This window comes from Falco naumanni, chromosome 2 (assembly GCF_017639655.2).
Source record: "Falco naumanni isolate bFalNau1 chromosome 2, bFalNau1.pat, whole genome shotgun sequence".
In the NCBI taxonomy this organism is placed as follows: Eukaryota; Metazoa; Chordata; class Aves; order Falconiformes; family Falconidae; genus Falco; species Falco naumanni.
The window spans coordinates 63,432,315-63,450,800 of NC_054055.1; the positions used below are offsets into that span (position 1 = coordinate 63,432,315).

Genomic DNA, 18,486 nt, shown 5'->3' on the forward strand with positions numbered 1-18,486 from the left:
CCAGGTTAATTTATCCTGCTTTTCCTGAATTTAGTGTCAAAGGTCTTTCAGTTTCTTAACTCAATGAGGAAGAAAATATATGTTTGTTTTATTATTATCCTCTGACACTTCTTCTGACACTGCCTGGAGATTATTTACATGCAGGAAAGGATAGGTACCTTCAAACTGAATCCTGGGCTGTACCAAAAGAAGTATGGCTAGCAGGTCAAGGGAAGTGATTCTTCCCCTCAACTCTGCTCTCATGAGACCCCACCTGGAGTAAATGTGTTCAGCTCTGGAGCCTCCAACATGGGCTCTTTGGGCTGCAAGCGCGCTTTGAGGGGCCATGTTGAGCTTCTTATCCTTTAGCACCCCCAAGTCCTTCTCCTCAGGGCTGCTCTCAATCCATTTTCATTCCAACCTGTGTTTGTACTTGGGATTGCCCTTGACCCACATGCAGGACCTTGCACTTGGCCTTGTTGAACTTCATGAGGTCACACAGGCACACCTCTCAACCTTGTCAAGGTCACTCTGGACAGCATCCCTTCCCTACAGCATGTCAACTGCACCACACAGTTTGGTGACATTGTTCTAGTAGGATATCTGAGGTGTTTGAGATAGCTGGAGGTTAGTCATTCTTTGATGATTGTCTGTTCCCTTGTCATTATGGTGGGAACCCAGAACACCTCAGACTAGCAGTCCAGCTTCAACACCTTACGTTCGATGACATGAAGCCTATATGAATTTGCTAGTTTTTCATGTCATATTTCATTCTGAGACAGGAGTTGAGCCCATTAGGAGTTTTTCTTTGATACAGTACTTACAGAGTAAGCTCCTGAAAGAAACAGTCATACCTTCTATTAATAATTCCTTATTACAGTTGACCTCTGCTATTGTGGTTTTAAGCAAGGTTGTCCTTGGTACCCCTCATTTGTATTAGATAAACTTTTTATCATACAAGCTGGTAAGAAAAGTGATTAAATTTACCAGAGGTCACTCTTACTTCATAATTCCTTGACATTAAAAGCCATAGAGAGAAAACTTGAAATGAATTAAAGTTATGACCTCTTAAAGAAGATACATGACATTTCACTGTTATGTAAACTTTTATGCCCACCAGATATTTATAATATTTTCAAGGATAAGAGCTTTCTTATTTTTTTTTAAAAAAATAACATTGCCCTTTATAGTGCAAATTCTTTCACTAACAATATTTAATATAGAAAATATGAGTTTTCTTATGCTGGTGATTTCTTTTCAAGCTTCTCATGAATCTATTCCCATCCCTCCCCCTCCCCCCCCCCCCCAATGGCTCTTTTTAGTTTGTCTGTCCTTTATATTTAATTTTAAATTAAAGTTATAGAAATGTCAGCCTGCTTCTTTAGGGACTACAGCTGAAATCATCGAGCTCACTTTCATTGTCTCCAGTTGGTGACAAATGGCAATTTTATTTAGCAAGGGATGGTTCTCTTTGAGATTGGATTGATGGATGAGGCCATAAGAGGTTGGGCCAGCTGACAAGGTTACCCTTACCAGCTGTCTACCCATCTCTACTGCATGGGTGTTTGTGCTGCTTGTCAGTCAGCTGTTGAACGACTGCTGTTTGCTGTGTAGTGTTTTAACACAGACTGTAATCGGTGACAGCTTACTTCACTTTAAAATGCTGTGCTGCCAATGGTGGTGGTTCCAAAACTCACTCATCAGCAGCTCAGACATCTGTGCAGTAAGGGCAGGCTGGACGGCTAGGGTGGCAACAGTGTCAGCTGTCCCAAACAAAGCCAGCTTTTTGACATTCAAGAGTCCTTTATTTTGTATTTGCTTTTTTGAGTGTTTTGATTGGTTTTGCTTCAGATTATAACCAGCCTGCTGTCTAAGAAACCCAGCTTTGAAATGTTTCTGAATGGGAATGTATAAAAACCCCAGTAGTGTTTTGAGATTTCACTACAAAATCCTAAAATGTTTTTAATTTTTGTCTGTAGGCTGGAGCAAACGTGCTTCTGCAAGATGTTAATGGAAACATTGCACTTGATTATGCCATAGAAGGGACTGAATCTAGCAGCATCCTTCTGATGTACTTGGAAGAAAATGGTAAGTCAGCCCTTCAGCTTCTGGAATGTTTTCAGTGAACATGACATAAACCCAAAAATTATGGATATTAATTTGACATAAGAAAACACTGAAGCCGGTGGAACAATATTAGTTTGGAGATGAAGGGGAGGAAGACTATCTGGAGTCACAAAAGTTTTCAGTATGTCTAGACTGGAACAACTAACAGAGCTTAGTGGCAGTGGTCATTGTCAGATCTATTTTTGCCCGTTCATATGGAGGTGCTAGAATGCCAATTCAAAGCAGAAAAAACTACAGTAACGCAGAAGCTTTTAAAAAAACTAACAGTGTGAGGACCAGGTTTCACGTTTTGTTTCATTTTGCACGTGAGTTGTGTATAGCCTCAAAGTGTATTTTTTCCAGTGACAGACTGTTAAATAAATAAATCTCTGCTAATCATCTGAATGATAATTTATATGAAATTTTATAATTTTTCAAAAATATTAGTATTGTTTCTGTTTTGTATTGAGAAAATACTGTAGTTGGATTTCTGTTGTGAAATATGCTTAATACATTATAGATGGCAGGACCTATATTGAAAAAAAAAGGGTTTGTAAGGCTTCTGAAGTGAGTTTCTAGCACTGCTTATGGCTGTAATAGGTTTTATTAACATTGTATGTGGCTCATCATAACACTGAGGAAAATGTACTAAGCGGAAATAATGAGCAGTAATATAAATATATGTAATTTCAACAATGACTTCAGATATAAAATCTGTTTTAACATAACATAAAGTTAAGTTGTATCCTGTTAACGAACACTTACAAGAGAAGTTAACAAAGATTGGCAAGGAAATCACACTCAGTGTTCAAGCCCAATACTGTTAGTCCATAGCACATCCAGTGTGTTACACAGGTATATTCTATAATTTCGCTTCCTTAGTGCCCGGCAATGTCTTCACAGCTCATGAATTCTGGTTTTGTTTTTTTCTCATGGCAAGACAGGTATTAGCTTCTAAAAACTTAATTGCCATGCAAAATGCAGGTATTTGCAGTCTAAGTGCTCATGTGGTATATAACAGGTAGCATACAACAAGATATAGTCTGCTTACTGGCAATTACTAATGCAGATCTATCAGAAAAAGCTTCCTCTTTCCTTGGTTTGTCTCTCTTTTTGTTTGGTTGCAAAATGAAATAGATTTGGAGAAAAAAAATATTTAAAAGATTCACTAGTTTCTTGGCAAACTGTCTACATTGAAGGAACGGTGGATTTTTCTTTTGCAGTAGATAGGAGAGGCACCATTCCTCATTTAACAATGATTCTGTGAATGTGGAAGTTTCCAAAGAAAAAAAACCTTAAACGTTATAAAGGTGAGATCTAACTCTACTAACTTGAGATAGCTAAGCCTGTGCTAATCATCCAGACCTTTTATTTTGGTCAATGGAGAGAAATAGGAAATGCATGTATTGTTTCAGCTCTTCCTAACCTGGCTAGGTGAGGAGGACTGATTTCCAGAACTTTCTGTTTTTTTTCCAGTTTCTTTCTGTTGACTAATAGGAACTTAAGCTGGCAAGTAGTAGTTTATCAGTCTTAGTTTTAGACTGTTAGGGTAGATCAATTCTATCCCTTAATTGCAGTACTGTCTGAAATCCTGGCCTTTGGGTGACCAATGACAAAATGCCCATCAACTTTGCTTGGTCTGTTACCGTTCTCCTTGTAATAATAGACAATTCAAAGTACCCTTATTTTAAGTTTTAAAAATTTAATTTGTATCTTCTGAATTAGTTATATGATCTACCCTGGCTAATAGTAATTGAGGAGGGAATCCTTGAAGGAAATAAAGCTGTCTGGATAAGTATGAATTACTTTGAATTGCCCAGACTAAATGATTCTCTATGGACTGTTCCCATGAAGCCCTCCTCATTGCACCTGCATATGCATATCCCAACACAGAACAATGTCACAGCCAAAAATCTTGTTATAAAGGAGCGTTAGCTGATCCTATGGTAAATACCAACTTCAGCCGGTAGTGCTGTGAAACACCCAGCTATAGCCTCACCCTTTAAATATGATGTATAAGGTACATTTCCCCATTCTCTGTACTTCCCTGCATTCCTAAAAGCTTTCCTTAATAGTCTCCATTCAGTTGTGCAGCCTGGTTTACAATCTTAAGAAGAAATTGCTGCATAAAATAGACTATACTCTAATCATTGTCTCTAATTGCAAAATTCACAGGGAAAAATAAAATCAAGTGCCGTATGGCTCAGCTAAAAAGAAAATAAGAAACTATCAGTATACTTTGATGAAACAAATTAAGATTGGAACAAGTAGCTTTGATGCTACAGAAACTTTGTTAATTTGGGACATTAAAGTTCTTAGAAGTCTTGTGTGTTTATAATTTCTTACAGATTTCATCACTGTGGTACTTTACTGTATCTGTTTAACTGTACTACAGATCGTAATGAGTGAACTCCCTGTTCATTGTCATGGATAACCTAATTTACTCTGTGGAAGGCCTGGAGCCGTAGGTGATAACAATAGTCTTAAATGCATGTAATGATTTATATATTTTAAAATATTTTTTTTCATATTTACTGACGTTAGTTCTTTGAGTTCTGTTTGTAAATGATCTTATAGGGCACAGGAGTATCACAGGTGCAAAGTAAAGTTAATCGTCTAGGTACTGCCTGAAAGGTTTCATAGGTACTTCATTGTTGCGATGGAATATATCTCATCAGGACATTATATGGAGATTATATTACTGAAGTCTACATAAAATTCTGTGTATTTCATTAAAATATTCTCTTTTCTTGTACAGATATCACCTTTCTCTGACATTACATTGTTATGTAACCTATGTTACGTTGTATACTGAAAATAATTATTGATTGAAGAAAGCAATAAGCAAATTTTACCTATACCTAAGTATACCTTACAATATGTTTTATATATTAAAAGCATCCTTTGTGTTGGAGAATAATTCTAGTATACTATGAGCTTAATTTAAGATCTTACTAATCAAGGATGGAATGGAAAATACAGCATCCAAATTCACATTTAGGAAAATGGTAGAAATAGCTTAACTGTATGATATTTGGTCATGTCCTAGGAGCACTCAGAAGCCTGGTGTTCTCCTGAATTCCAGGAATTTATTGGGGCTGATCTATCTAAATCAAGTGTCTGGTAATAACTCTCTAGCAAGCCCTCCTTAGAGCAAAAAAGGTGCTTCAAAGTTAGGTATTTGTAACGGGTCATCTGAATTATGATCTGAACAACATGCTTCTTTCCAAGTACCGTGAAGGGAGCCCAGATTGGCTAGTTGAGACATAGAAGTCTGCTACATAGGATGGGATTCGGTTTAAGGTGATAGTATTTAGATTTAGAGGTCTATATGTAGATACCTATATACTAGCTTTAGTATCTAAATTCCTATTACCTTTAGTGGAGGTCTAGGAAATACCGTCACTGGAGAGCAGAAGACTTACCATTTGACTGGCCACTAGGAGAACACTCTTAAACACTATTAAATGTGTTCTGCACCAAGATATCATTGGCTTTGCACGTTACTGGTCTTCTTGTTTTGCTATGAGAAGAAAGTCATGACACTTAATGACTTTGAAAAATAAGATGGGGATACCATCTGCTCCAACATCCTGCCAAGGCACGGCCAACTGAGAGTAGTCCAAATTACTCAGGGCCATGCTGGGCTGGAGATTCTATGACCTTCCTGGGCTCCCATTCCAGTGCTGAACCATCGTCATGTAATTTTTTTCCATATTATTTTCAGTTGAAATTTTCTTTCTTGCAACTTATACCTGTAGTCTCTTATCCTTTAATTGTTTATTTCCAGGAAGTGTCTCCCTCCAGAGGTGAAATGAAAATATTAGGAAGTGTAAAATGTTTTGTTTTCCCCCTGCTATTTACCCTGTTTTATTCTGAACCTGGTTGATTATTGGAATCATTGAGAAAGTCCACCTGGCACCTTCTGTAACCTTTATTTATATTAATATCAGCTTTATGTTTTAAGGCAAAGCTTTTGTTGTATTAATCCCATTTTTAAAATGTCAAAATTCAAATAACAGCTAGCGTTTTCTCTTTGCTTTTAGAGGCAGAATGTTCTACTGTAGAAGTGTGTCAGTGAAACTCTGGTTATGACATATGACTCTTAACGTTGTGTCCTTTTCCGTTAGGCTGTTTTGAATCTAATGCTTTGAAGAATGCAACATTTTTGTTTTCTTTCTTGATATTTAGATGCATATTGTGTTTGATGACTCAGATATAAACTACAAACAAGTGACAGATATTTCTTGATTGCAGATTTGATAAGTGACAGGGGTTAACATGTTCACTGTATGATTTGTTTCCAGAAATGGAAGTGGCCCCTTTTGTCTTCCAAGATCCCAGGCTTCAGCTTTCAAAAGAATAACCATGCATTACAAGAACTTCAGCCTGGTTATTTAATCTGAGAAAACAGTCTCTGGATATTTTACTTCTGGTTGTTGTTTTTTTTAAGAGCTGTCTAAGTATCCAACACATCTGAAAGCAAACCAGTATCTTTCTTGTCTATTGTATAGTGAAAGTTTATTCACTAGCAGATTATTACAAAACCAAAATAAAACCATCTGTTGTGAACTTTTTTGTTCACAAGAATAACAATACTTAAATAATATGTCTACCTGAAGGTATAGATGGCTTTTCTTTTTCTACTAGGATACAGGTACAGAAAAAAATTGGTTATTCCTTTTCTACAAGGTATTATTCTTGGGTTTTAACAACTCATTTTCTGTGGGGTATTTAAAATAGCTGGTTAAAGCTTATTGACCTTTGATGGTAATAGAGATTTCACTTACTTAATCAAAATCTTTTATAGAATTCCAAACTGTGTGAATAATGGATCTGTTTTGGTTTAGAATATTAAGGGAATTATATTCAGGTGTATATAGAGCCAAAATCACATGCAAGTCCTATCCATTTAGGTAGTCTTTTATTGTTGTAAATTAGTTACAATACTGTGCAGATTTCACAAAAATAAGCCATGGTTTATTAAATTCTTACTAGCAAATGGATTAACCCTTACTTTTCAGGTGCAAAGTAGAAGGAATGAATTTCTGTTTCTGCCTTGCAACAGTAGGTAGAATAAAATAAAAGAAATAGAAGCTTCAGATTAGTACAAGATCCTACACTGAAGACAGTGTTTAACATTAGCCAGAAACAGTCAACTCATAAATTACTGCAATAAGGACAATTTCCCTGAAGTCAGCTGTTTAACAACATAGAGGGAATAAGACGTTCAGGAAAAGCTGATTCAGAAAAGTAGTGGGCAAAAGGATCAAGGAAAAAAAGACTGGCACTATACAGTAATCTAGGATGTGATAGAAAAATGCATTCAAAAATACTTTAATTTAAAATTTAAAGTACTTTGAAATTATTCATAAAATCTAGTGTGGTAGAGCTAAAAGCCAAACTGTCACCCAGCTGCTCACTCATTCCCCCTCCTGAGCTGGACAGAGGGAGAAAATAGGATGAGAAAGCTCATGGGTCAAGATAAAGATGGGGAGATTGCTTACCAGTTACTGTCACAGGCAAAACAGGCTTGGCTTGGGGAAAATTGTCAATTGGAATAGATTCAGGTAGTGAGAAACGGAAAGACAAACATTGAAACAACACCTTTCCAGCCCCTTTCCCAGGCTTGACTTCACTCCTGAGTCCTCTACCCCTACAAGTGGTGCAAGGGGGTGGAGGAGCTACAGTCACTACACAGCAGTTTCTCTCTGCCACTTCTCTCTCTTTACACTTTTCCTCTGCTCCACTGCGGTCCAGGTATGCTGTTCTTTCAGGAATGTCCATCTGCTTCATTGTGGGTCCTCCATGGGCTACAGGGAATCTCTGCTTTGACACCTGAAGAGAGCACCTCCTCTCCCTACTTCCCTGACTTTGGTGTTCCCTCAACTGTTTCTCCCTTCGTCTTTCTGTCCACTGTTTATGCCATTCCTTAAATACATTTTCACAGAGGTGCCAGACTTGGTTGACAAGCTCAGCTGTGTCCTGCAGTGGGTCTGCTGTACCTGACTAGAGCTGTTCGTGGTCCACATGGAACAGCCCCACAGAAGCCACCCCAGCAGCCCCACAACTGTAAACACCTAAAGATCGGTGAAGTCAAGCTAAAACAATCCCCTGATATATTGTCTATTTTAGAACTATATGCAATGTCATCTTGATTTCTGGTTTCAAATTTTCTGTTAATAATATTGATGCAGTACGTTGACAGAAAAACAGGCAACCAAAACCAAACAGCCTTGGAGTGGTTCAAAGTCTTTTCACTCTGATTCTGGCTGATTGGCATCCACCTACCCATAACATCATCACACACGAAAATTTTCTGTGGTGAGCTTGATTAATTGATAGGAGTTAGGTGATAGTGTTGCAAGTGAGAACAGGGGACCAAATGAGATGTTTCAGTAGATCCCTTCAAGTCCTAAAAATGAAGCACACAGAAAACATGACACATTGAAAATGTCATAGTTGAGAATGCTCATCTGTCTTCCTTTGGCCTTTCTGTTTTCTAATATAAACTTGAATAAGCTACCTTAATTTTTATATTTTCTAACTCTTGAGGAGCTGACCTTAAAGTCTTAGACTCCTTTTAATGTTTGTGTGTTTCCAGCATGTTACCCATATGTTTCTATCAAAGGGAAAACCTTTAAACTCACTGTGCAGACTTTTGGCACTTGAATTAACGTTTTAAGTTACAGTGAGTAGTTTATGATCTACATTGTAACTGATGCTAGAAGGAAAACAGACATATCCTTGGCTAGTAAATAGGCTTTGCAAAGATTTGAAAAAAGATTGTGAAGAATATCAGAAACTGGGGATGCTTTTTTAGCTTCCTTTCAAACAATTTACTGATGAATAATCTGTTACCATCAGAAATAAATTACCATTTTTTATAGAATTCCTAAAACTATAACCTTTAGCAAGTTAGAAAAAAAAATAATATTCAGTGCCCTGAGTGCACCCAGAGGTCCTGAAACCTGCCCCCCTTGTTTGCAGGGGCTTGGCTGCCTGTGCTCAAAGCCAACTCTGATAAGGTACAGCTGTGTAACCTGGGAGCAGTCAGCTGAGAAAAGAGTAAAATTGTGAGGCAGATCTGGGAGAAGCCTTATCATTATCTTTCACCCATGCTTTGTCTTGGGGGACACATTTAGGCTCAGGTTCTTGCCCTTGAGGCATTCCTGTGCCCAGCAATGAACCTTGCCTGATCCCAACCCTGAATCACTGACTTGACTTCCTGGCTTCACCTGATTTGTCTGGATTTGTTGCTAGGTCTTTCCTGGCAATCCCAAGACTATTGGTTGGCCCTGATTCCCATCACCAGACCTGCTCAATTTTCCTCTTTGAGTACTGTGGGGCAGTGCTCTAGTCAGCAAGACCACCACCCTGCCTGCCCTGTGTTCACCCTCAGCTCCTGGCTCCCTGACATGTGTGGAGTAGCCTGCTTTTACTGCTCTGTCACAAAAACATGTAACCTTAACATATTAAGACATTACAGATAAATCCTCAGTATAGAAATACCATATGTGAAGAGCTCGTTTCAGCCATGATACTTATTGCAAGTAACCAGAGACAATGATACACTTGTTTTGCTTCTGTGTTCTAGTATTAATATTGCAAATAAAACAATAAATGTGCAAGACATCCACAGATGAATGCTTTAGTATTAAATCTTGAGATTGTGCCAGTCTGTTAAAATAAATTACAAGAAATACTTTTGTTTTCATACAAGTTAAGAAGAGACAGTTCATTTAACTTAATTTTAGCTGGAAGGGTCATCAACATCCATATTGTAGAAGAGAGAAGAAAAAAAAGCATGTTTTGCTAGAGTGAGAGAATTGTCACTGGTGTCTACATGAGGAAGAGATGGGAATTTCATTTCTGATAGCATTTTCAGACTAGAAGGAAATAAATTAAACATCCTTCACTAAGCATATGTAATGATATTTTTAAAGGCAAAGAGGTAAAACCCACCTCCAGCAGTCAGTCAGTACTTCTGCAGTGTAATTCACTCTAATTGAGCTATAGGTCTCGGTAGTTTTGCAAATAAGCATACTTTTGCAGATACTGAAAATATTGGCTTCCCTTCTCACATAATTAATATTGCTAAAATGTATCTGTTCATATGCTGACCTTTGAAAATCAGATGCACATAATGCCAAACAATATGCACAAAAACTACTGAACAATGTAATTTAACAAAATAATGCTCTTTACAAAGCTATTTAGTAAGCAGCCAGAAAAGTCCTTCTAAACTTTAAGCAAATAAAGCTGGATAAAGTAACTGCTACACCTGAATATTTTCATGAATTAAAATAAACATTTCAAGAATGGTACCATGTCTTTTTTTTTTTTTTCTTATAAATTTTTGTGAGCATGTCTATCCAATACTACGTTGTACAGGAGAAAAATAGAAATTTTAAACCACAGTGTCCCCAGAATTATAGAAGAATACAGACAGGCTCATCACATCTGAGGTGAAAAGAGCCTTGCTGTGTTTACAGCTCTGTGCAGGAAGGACAGATATAGATAGGGTGTCAGAAGACTGAAGTAAGAGGAAGGGAGATACTGGCTTCTCAAATTTGTTGCGAGTTTTTAATATACATTTGTGTTTGCAAGACAAAATGATATTGGCCTTGCTTCTGGACTGTTAAGCCCATTGGACAATGAGATGTGCAAATTGCAGAAAGAGTAGCTACAGTGGGTATTTCCCAGAGCCTGATTGTTTTGCTTTGTAGTCATCACAGGAACGGGTGTTCTCCTCACAGATGGAGAGACTTAGTACTGGACATTTATGAGGAAAATACTTTTTATAGCAATTTTCAGGTATGTTTGCCATGTATTTCTTTACCACTGCAACTTCCAAAAAGTTACTTTCCCTCTTTATATGAGGCTTTTACATTCCTTTGGGTTGTCAGTTCTATAACCCTATGCCAGAGAAGGCAAGACAGCCAAAGCACATGAAATGACCTTGTCAGGTGTTTTTTCTGAAACAGTGAGAAGTAATACATTTTGTAGCTTCTAGGTTATGCTCCTGTCTGTCATCAGCACCGATAGCCATCCACAAATGCTGTGCCCTGCAGGGTCACTACTGTTTTAACTGTTTTGTGAGTGTGTAGCTCTTGTTCTGATTTTACAGGGTATTTGGAGAGTATTTTCCATCCTATGCCTTTCTTTTTGACTTTCTGTCTTTTGAAATGTGAATCCATTCCCATAGTACATGCCAGTTTGGTTTTCTTCCTCTATTTATTCATGCTGGCTGTTGTCCCATTTGAGCTGAATATCTAAACCACATTTCCCCTTTGAAAAGCAACATGAAGGTCATTCTTTGATTCAGGCAGAAAGAGTTACTTACTGTATGAGTAACATATTGTTGTTCTATCTAAAGTCATGAAAAGTATCACGCCCTGGGGAGGGAGAGCGGACTCTCCAGAATTACAGACTTGATTAAGGGAAGGCAGTTATTGACCAGGTCTCCTTGTTTGAGACTCAGAGAATGATACATGTGCATGCTTGGTAAGTCTGCTTCCCAGCTCCCTGCCAGAGAAGCCTTCACTCTTAAGCCTAACAGTTCCCAAGGTCTTGGAATTCAAAAGCCTGCAATTCTAAGATTGCAATTTAGATTATTTTTTTTCATGTTTTCATTCTATTTTCTATAAAGGCAGAGGAAGGGCATCTCTGTTGCTTCTGTTGTTTCTTTAGCATTTTCAAGACTCCTTTGGATATTTAACAAATAAAGGCTATGGAACTAATGTCACTGTGATAGCTCACTTGCCAGGCTGTTTACTGCTATTTGTTTAATGAAATGTGTATCATTCATTTATACAACTGTTAGTTTGAAGCCAGTAAGGCTGTCTTGAGATTCACAGAGACTGTGCCTTTTGTTGCTATGTACCATTGTTTATGTATTTTGTCTGAGCTGATGGGTCTAATTATATTTCTGATAGAATGTACATAGCAATTGATGCAGATGAACTCTTTTCTTCATTTCTCCTTCAGCATGAGCAAAGTTAATCTTTCAACAGTCAGTTTTTTTGCAGCCCCTGACAGGACACACCAAGGTTCCATAAAATGCAGTTTACAAGGTGTAAGAATCAATATTTAACTGTTAGTAAATATACTGATAAGTTAATTCTCTAATCATGCTGAGTGTAAGTCAGTAGTAAATTGCTGGAAAAGGCTGAGTGGACTCAGCTGGCCTCTGCCCTCAGCCTGTAATTTACATGAAACATGATGAACCAAACAACCTGATAATAACTGTTTCACTCTCAGGTGTTTTTTTTTGTTTGTTTGGGGTTTTTTTGTTTTGTTTTGTTTTGTTTTTTTCTACCTGGGGAAAGCTAGAAACTGGTACTCCCACTTTGGGGATTGTGAACTTACTTTTCATTGGTAAGTGTTTGAGATAATATCCATGCAGAAAAGAGGGCAGTACATTAATTTCCTCCTGTTGCCTCTCTCCTTGAAAAACAAAACTTGTTCTAATTGTTTACTGGGAAGATCAAAAGGAATAAAAAATTAACGTCAGTTCTGTCAGTAGTACTTGTGTCAGTAGTACAGCAGAATGAATTCTCCATAGTCCAACTGGAGACAGTCAGTGACCTGCTGCTCCACTTGGACACACACAAGTCTATGGAGCCGGACGGGATCCACCCGAGGGTACTGAGGGAACTGGTGGAAGAACTTGCCAAGCCACTCTCCATCATGTATCAACAGCCCTGGCTGACTGGGGAGGTCCCAGAAGACTGGAGGTTAGCCAGTGTGATGCCCATCTACAAGAAGGGCAGGAAGGAGAAACCAGGAAAGTACAGGCCTATCAGTCTGACTTGGTGCTGGGAAAAGTTATGGAGCAGGTCATCCTGAGCACCATCACATGACATGTGCAGGACAACCAGGGGATCAGACCCAGCCAGCATGGGTTTATGAAAGTCGGGTCCTGCTTTACTGACCTGATCGCCTTTGTCACCTCCAAGATGACCCATGTAGTGGAGGAGGGAAAGGCTGTGGATGTTGTCTACCTGGACCTTAGTAAAGCCTTTAACACTGTCTCCCACAGCACTCTCCTGGAGGAACTGGCTGTTCATGCCTTGAATGGGTGTACTCTACATTGTGTAAATAGCTCTCAGGTTGGCTGGGCCCAAAGAGTGCTGGTAAAGAGTTACATCCAGTTGGCAGCTGGTCACAAGTGGTGTTCCACAGGGCTCAGTATTGGCACCAGTTCTCTTTAGTATCTTTACTGATGATCTGGACAAGGGGATTGATTGAGTGCACCCTCAGTAAGTTTGCAGATGACACCAAGCTGGAAGGGAGTGTTGATCTGCTTGAGGGCAGGAAGGCTCTGCAGAGGAATCTGGAAAGGCTGGATTGATGGGCTGAGGCCAATTGTGTGAAGTTCAACAGTGAGAATTGCCAGGTACTGCACTTGGATCACAACAACCCCATGCAGTGCTACTGGGCTTGGGGAAGAGGGGCTGGAAAGCTGCCTGGTGGGAAAGGGCCTGGGGGTGCTGGTCAACAGCCAGCAGAACATGAGCCAGCAGTGTGCCCAGGTGGCCAAAGCAGCCAACAGCATCCTGGCTTGTATCAGAAACAGTGTGGCCAGCAGGGCCAGGGCAGTGACTGTCCCCCTGCACTCAGCACTGGTGAGGCCGCACCTCGAATCCTGTGTTCAGGTTTGGGCCCCTCACTGCAAGAGGGACACTGAGGTGCTGGAGCGTGTCCAGAGAAGGGCAACGGAGCTGGTGAAGGGTCTGGGGCACAAGTCCTGTGAGGAGCGGCTGAGGGAACTGGGGTTGTTTAGTCTGAGAAGAGGAGACTCCAGAGGGATCTTATTGCTGTCTAGAACTACCTGAAAGGAGGTTGTAGGCAGGTGGTGGTCGGTCTCTTCTCCCAGATAACAAATGGTAGGACAAGAGGAAATGTCCTCAAATTGTGCCAGGGGAGGTTTAGATTGGATATTAGGAACAATTTCTTCACTGAAAGGGTTGTCAAGCGTTAGAACAGGGTGCCCAAGGAAATGGTTGAGTCCCCATCCCTGGAAAATATTTGAAAGACATGTAGATATGGTGCTTAGGGACATGGTTTAGTGATGGACTTGGCAGTCCTGGGTTAATGGTTGGAATTGATGATCTTAAATGTGTTTTCCAACCTAAATGGTTTGATGATTCTATGATTCTACTTAAAAATGGCTGCCTTCATCAGGTAAAAATAATACATATATTTGAAAACTTTTATCTTTCTTACTTGACAATATTATAAAGATCTTTATCATGACCAGTGAAGTTTCATTTCAGCTGCTTAGTCTGTCTGTGAAACGTTTAAAAAGTGAAGTCAGTGCTGCAAAAGTCAGATTTTAGGTGTATGTAGCCCTTCACACCACATAGTGTTTTGTGTGCATTTGAGAGAGTTCCATCTCTGGGGCAAGAATGTTAAAACTACTAGTGTACAAAATCCTACTAGTGTACAAAAGCAGGAAATAGCCAGAAACAGAAAATAAAGGGGAAACAAAAAAAAAAAGAGAGAGAGAGAGAGAGAGAGATTTAATTGATAACATGTGACATCAGTAAATGTCATCAGGTTCTTTTAAATTATTACTGTGAAATGTGAGGTAGGCATGAGAACTTCAGTTCTGACAAAATGAATATGTTGATAGGAGATACAATGTCCGTTGAAATCCACATTGCACATTGTGTTGTAGTCTAGCATCAGGATGCTAGCACATTTTGGTTTTGCATGGTTATCTACTTGAAGCTATCAGTATTGTGTGTGTGTGTATATATATATATATGTATACATGTATTTGTTTGAATTACATTTATGTGAAAGATCACAGGTTTTAATCCAGATACAATAACATCTCATTTTCTCCAGCTTAGGTTTAGGTTTGTGTTTTACATTTGGCATCATTTAGTATCATGTAGGTGACAGGTGTGAAAATATGAGAATAAGTAAATGTGACCAGCAACTCAGTGCTCACACTGGATATTTTTCAAAGTGCTGCAGGCAAGTAAGATTCAGAACATAAAGCAGCATGTATAGTAGCAAAGAGAAAGGAAGTGATTCTTTTTTGCACTACATATGGTACATCAATTTATAGAAGATCCAGGGTAGATTAAAACTAAGAAACTTAAAATATGCTTTTACCCTCAAACATGCTTCAGTTTTTTTAGTAATGTAAAAATCGGCAAGAATTGTTGAATATAAAATGTTAAGTTAAATAAGTATGATTTAACTTAATGTATTATTTTGTTACTTTTCAGCTCACTGACAAATGTGGAAGAGAATCGTTAAATCATTTATTCATGTGGGTTTTGTTATGTCATGGCCAGGGCAGAGAGGAAAGATTTTTATACTCAAATTACATTTTCTATATATGGATATAAGTGACAATGGGAGGCTAGGAGCAGAGGAAGCAACCCTGAATTCTGGTTAGATATTCCAATCAAGCCACAGCCAGTTGCTAATTTAACCACTTAGCAATTTTGTTGTATCCTGTGTTTCTAATTTTAAATCTCTTCAGACTGGAGGCCACTCTTCCTTTTGGTTATAGACTGCCTTGCTTATCTTCCTTTTAAAACTGCACTTTGACAACTGTTTCTTTCACTAGCAATGCTGACACAAGCACTCCCTTCTATTTGTTCTTGCTTCCATACCACGTTTTCTTGTGGCTTATGGAGCCTTGCAATGGTCTAGGCTCAGCTGGAGAACTAATCCCAGTTAAAAATAACTCAGGCAGATAAAAAAGTGTTGAGTTTTAATGTCACTTGCTTCACTTCACAATCTCTCAAGCAGCTGAGCTGACAGATTTGAGGGAACTGGTCTGGGCACTGTGATGTACACACAGGGTTAAAAGAATACAGCCAAAAATAATTTTCATTAAATAAGTCTCAAATGCTTGAGCGGTTTCCTTAGAGTGTTTAATCCTTTTCCCATTCACAGTCCCAGTGGATTTAATGATATTACAACTGCTTTACTTACAACTTCTCTTGCCAGTCAGTAGGAGAACAGGCCTGTTTATTTGATGTTTCTTACTGACATTAAATCATCCATGTAATGACTGATAAACAAAGATATGAGTAAACTTGTTGATAAATATAAATAAACATGTTGTATAAATATATACTGAAGTCTGATTAAATGTTGATTAAGCTTTTACAAAGCCAGAACACAAAAGCATATACCAGTTCTTTATTGAAGAATGAAATAGCAGAAGGTTTTAACCTTTTCTTTTTTCCAGGTGTAGAGCTGAATTCATTGCGCCAAATGAAGATACAGAGACCTATGACAATGCTTACAGATGTCCGACAGCTCATATCAAGTGGAGGAAGTGTGAATCAAAAGAATGATGAAGGAGTTACCCTGGTGAGTGGGAATATGTAATCATCACCCTGAGAATATGCGTGTACCGCAGCTCTGTACTGGTGAGCACATTTGCAAGGCAGCTCCCTTAAGAAGCAAAATGATGTTATGCAAGATTTTTGTTCTCATCTGGCCTTTTGAAAATAGATAATATACCAGTGCCTTCCGTCATACAGATTTTAAAATAGCCTAGTGCAACATCTGTGTCATAATGACAACTTTCATTCTCTGAGCCACTGAATATGCAATACAAAAATTACTAGCAAAAAATATTATTAGCATTGTAGTTTAGAACTGCAGCAGATACTTGTGGTCTCTGACATTCTCTCTAAGAGAGGGCCTGAAACATCACTCAGTGAGTCCTGTTTTTTGCTCTTCTTTTCTGGCTGAGCCAGGCTAAAACACTGTTTCATGAAGCTATCCCATCTTGATGCAATGTAAAGAAACATCCACAATATTAGTGGATAAATATTCCTTCTCCCAAATTTGCATGTTATTTGTAGTCACCATGTTTCATTATACTTTTTTCTGCTAATAGATCTATCCATTTGTTTTTTCAGGATCACTACTTCTTCAGCTCTCAAATAATTTTAATATTAATGTAATAAAATAATCTTAAAAATAATGTATTTTTCCCTAGACAGCATGTCTGTGGAATGTTCCCTTTGCATATAAAATCTTCAATATCATTATCAATCAATAAATGGTTACCAGCAACATTAAGATACGGAATCGTAGAATGATTCTATGATTCTGTGATTCTGTGAACATTAAGCTATTGAATAACTTTTAAAAATTCTTCTGGTTTTTTTTCAAAAAATGTACTAAAATAATTAGAAACACACATGTTACTGAACATACTGAATTAGTACACTGAATCATTAGTATTTAATTCCATATTTTAATACCTGTGGAGTGTTTAAACTATAACTGAAAAGGCGAGCAGCCTCATATTGCAGCTCCTGTTGAGGTTGTTGAATCCAGCCACTGGCTCTGTCTATACAGAAAGCTGTGACTTTTGTGGTGGCCACCCTAAGGTAGTTAACTGTATTTAAAAACAAGAAGGAAGCAGGGGAGGGGTGAGAAGAAACCACACAACTTTTAGTTTGAAATACAAAAGGATTAATTTAACTTCCAGTTTTCTGATACATTTAAGCTGAACTCCACTTTTCTGATACATTAAGCTAAGCTGCTAAATCACAGTAAAATACAAAGTTGTTCCTATTGTACTTTGCTCTTATGGCTACTTTAGTCTGAATTGGTTTAGTTAAACTGAGTTATGAACTTATCTATCCTGTATAAAACCTTTTCTGTAGTTAGCTGGAACACTTGAAATGCATGTCTGAAATATGTTTAACAGTACTGCAAAATACTAGGACAAAATCATTGTGGATAGTTATGTTTCTGTTATTTGCTTGATGGGATGTTGACAAAGGGGACATTTTTTGCATCAACAGTTTTTATGTTGAACTTTGATTTTTTGAACTTCTTTCATAGTCTTGCAACAAGTAGCTACAGAGTGGATTATTTTGCTTTTGTTTGAGATTTCTATTATGTGAAACTTTTGTCTGATGAACTGATGGGAAATCCAGAATTTGTTGAACTACTCTGTCTCTATTCATGGGTGTGGAGTCAGCCAGTCTGTGGTAGCTTTAAGTGTATCAGAGGGTTCTGGGAATAGTTTTTTGTTGCTCTACATCTATCTGTACAGAGAAAACAAGTATCTCAACTGTAACTAGCAAATGAAATTTGTTTTCTCTTGATAGAATATATCTAAGCCCATGTGTAAGATTAGATGAATCAGGCAAAAAAATGATGCCTTAAATGTATAAATGCACACATTCTCGTAGATTCCTAACACCTACATATGTGCACATGCAACACAGACACAGGATGATATATGGTAAAATTAATTTTTCTGCTAAATTCTCTGGTAATAAATTTTGCTTTGAAACATTTCTGTCATAAAATATTTCCTTTGTCCTATGAGCTTTTTAACTACTCTAAAATACATCTGAAATAGATGTCAAATTGATACCTGAATAGAAAAAGTAA

General features: G+C 38.0%; 1 protein-coding gene across 2 annotated transcripts in view; it reads left to right on the forward strand.

Moving 5' to 3' along the window:
* MYO16 (myosin XVI) overlaps nucleotides 1-18,486 on the forward strand; it is a 405,668-nt gene that overhangs the window by 163,134 nt on the left and 224,048 nt on the right. For both annotated transcript variants that reach the window (XM_040584517.1, XM_040584516.1), the window contains exons 5-6: nucleotides 1,959-2,067; nucleotides 16,310-16,434. In XM_040584517.1, coding sequence (XP_040440451.1) covers nucleotides 1,959-2,067; nucleotides 16,310-16,434 — 234 coding nt within the window. The remainder of the gene's footprint in view (nucleotides 1-1,958; nucleotides 2,068-16,309; nucleotides 16,435-18,486) is intronic.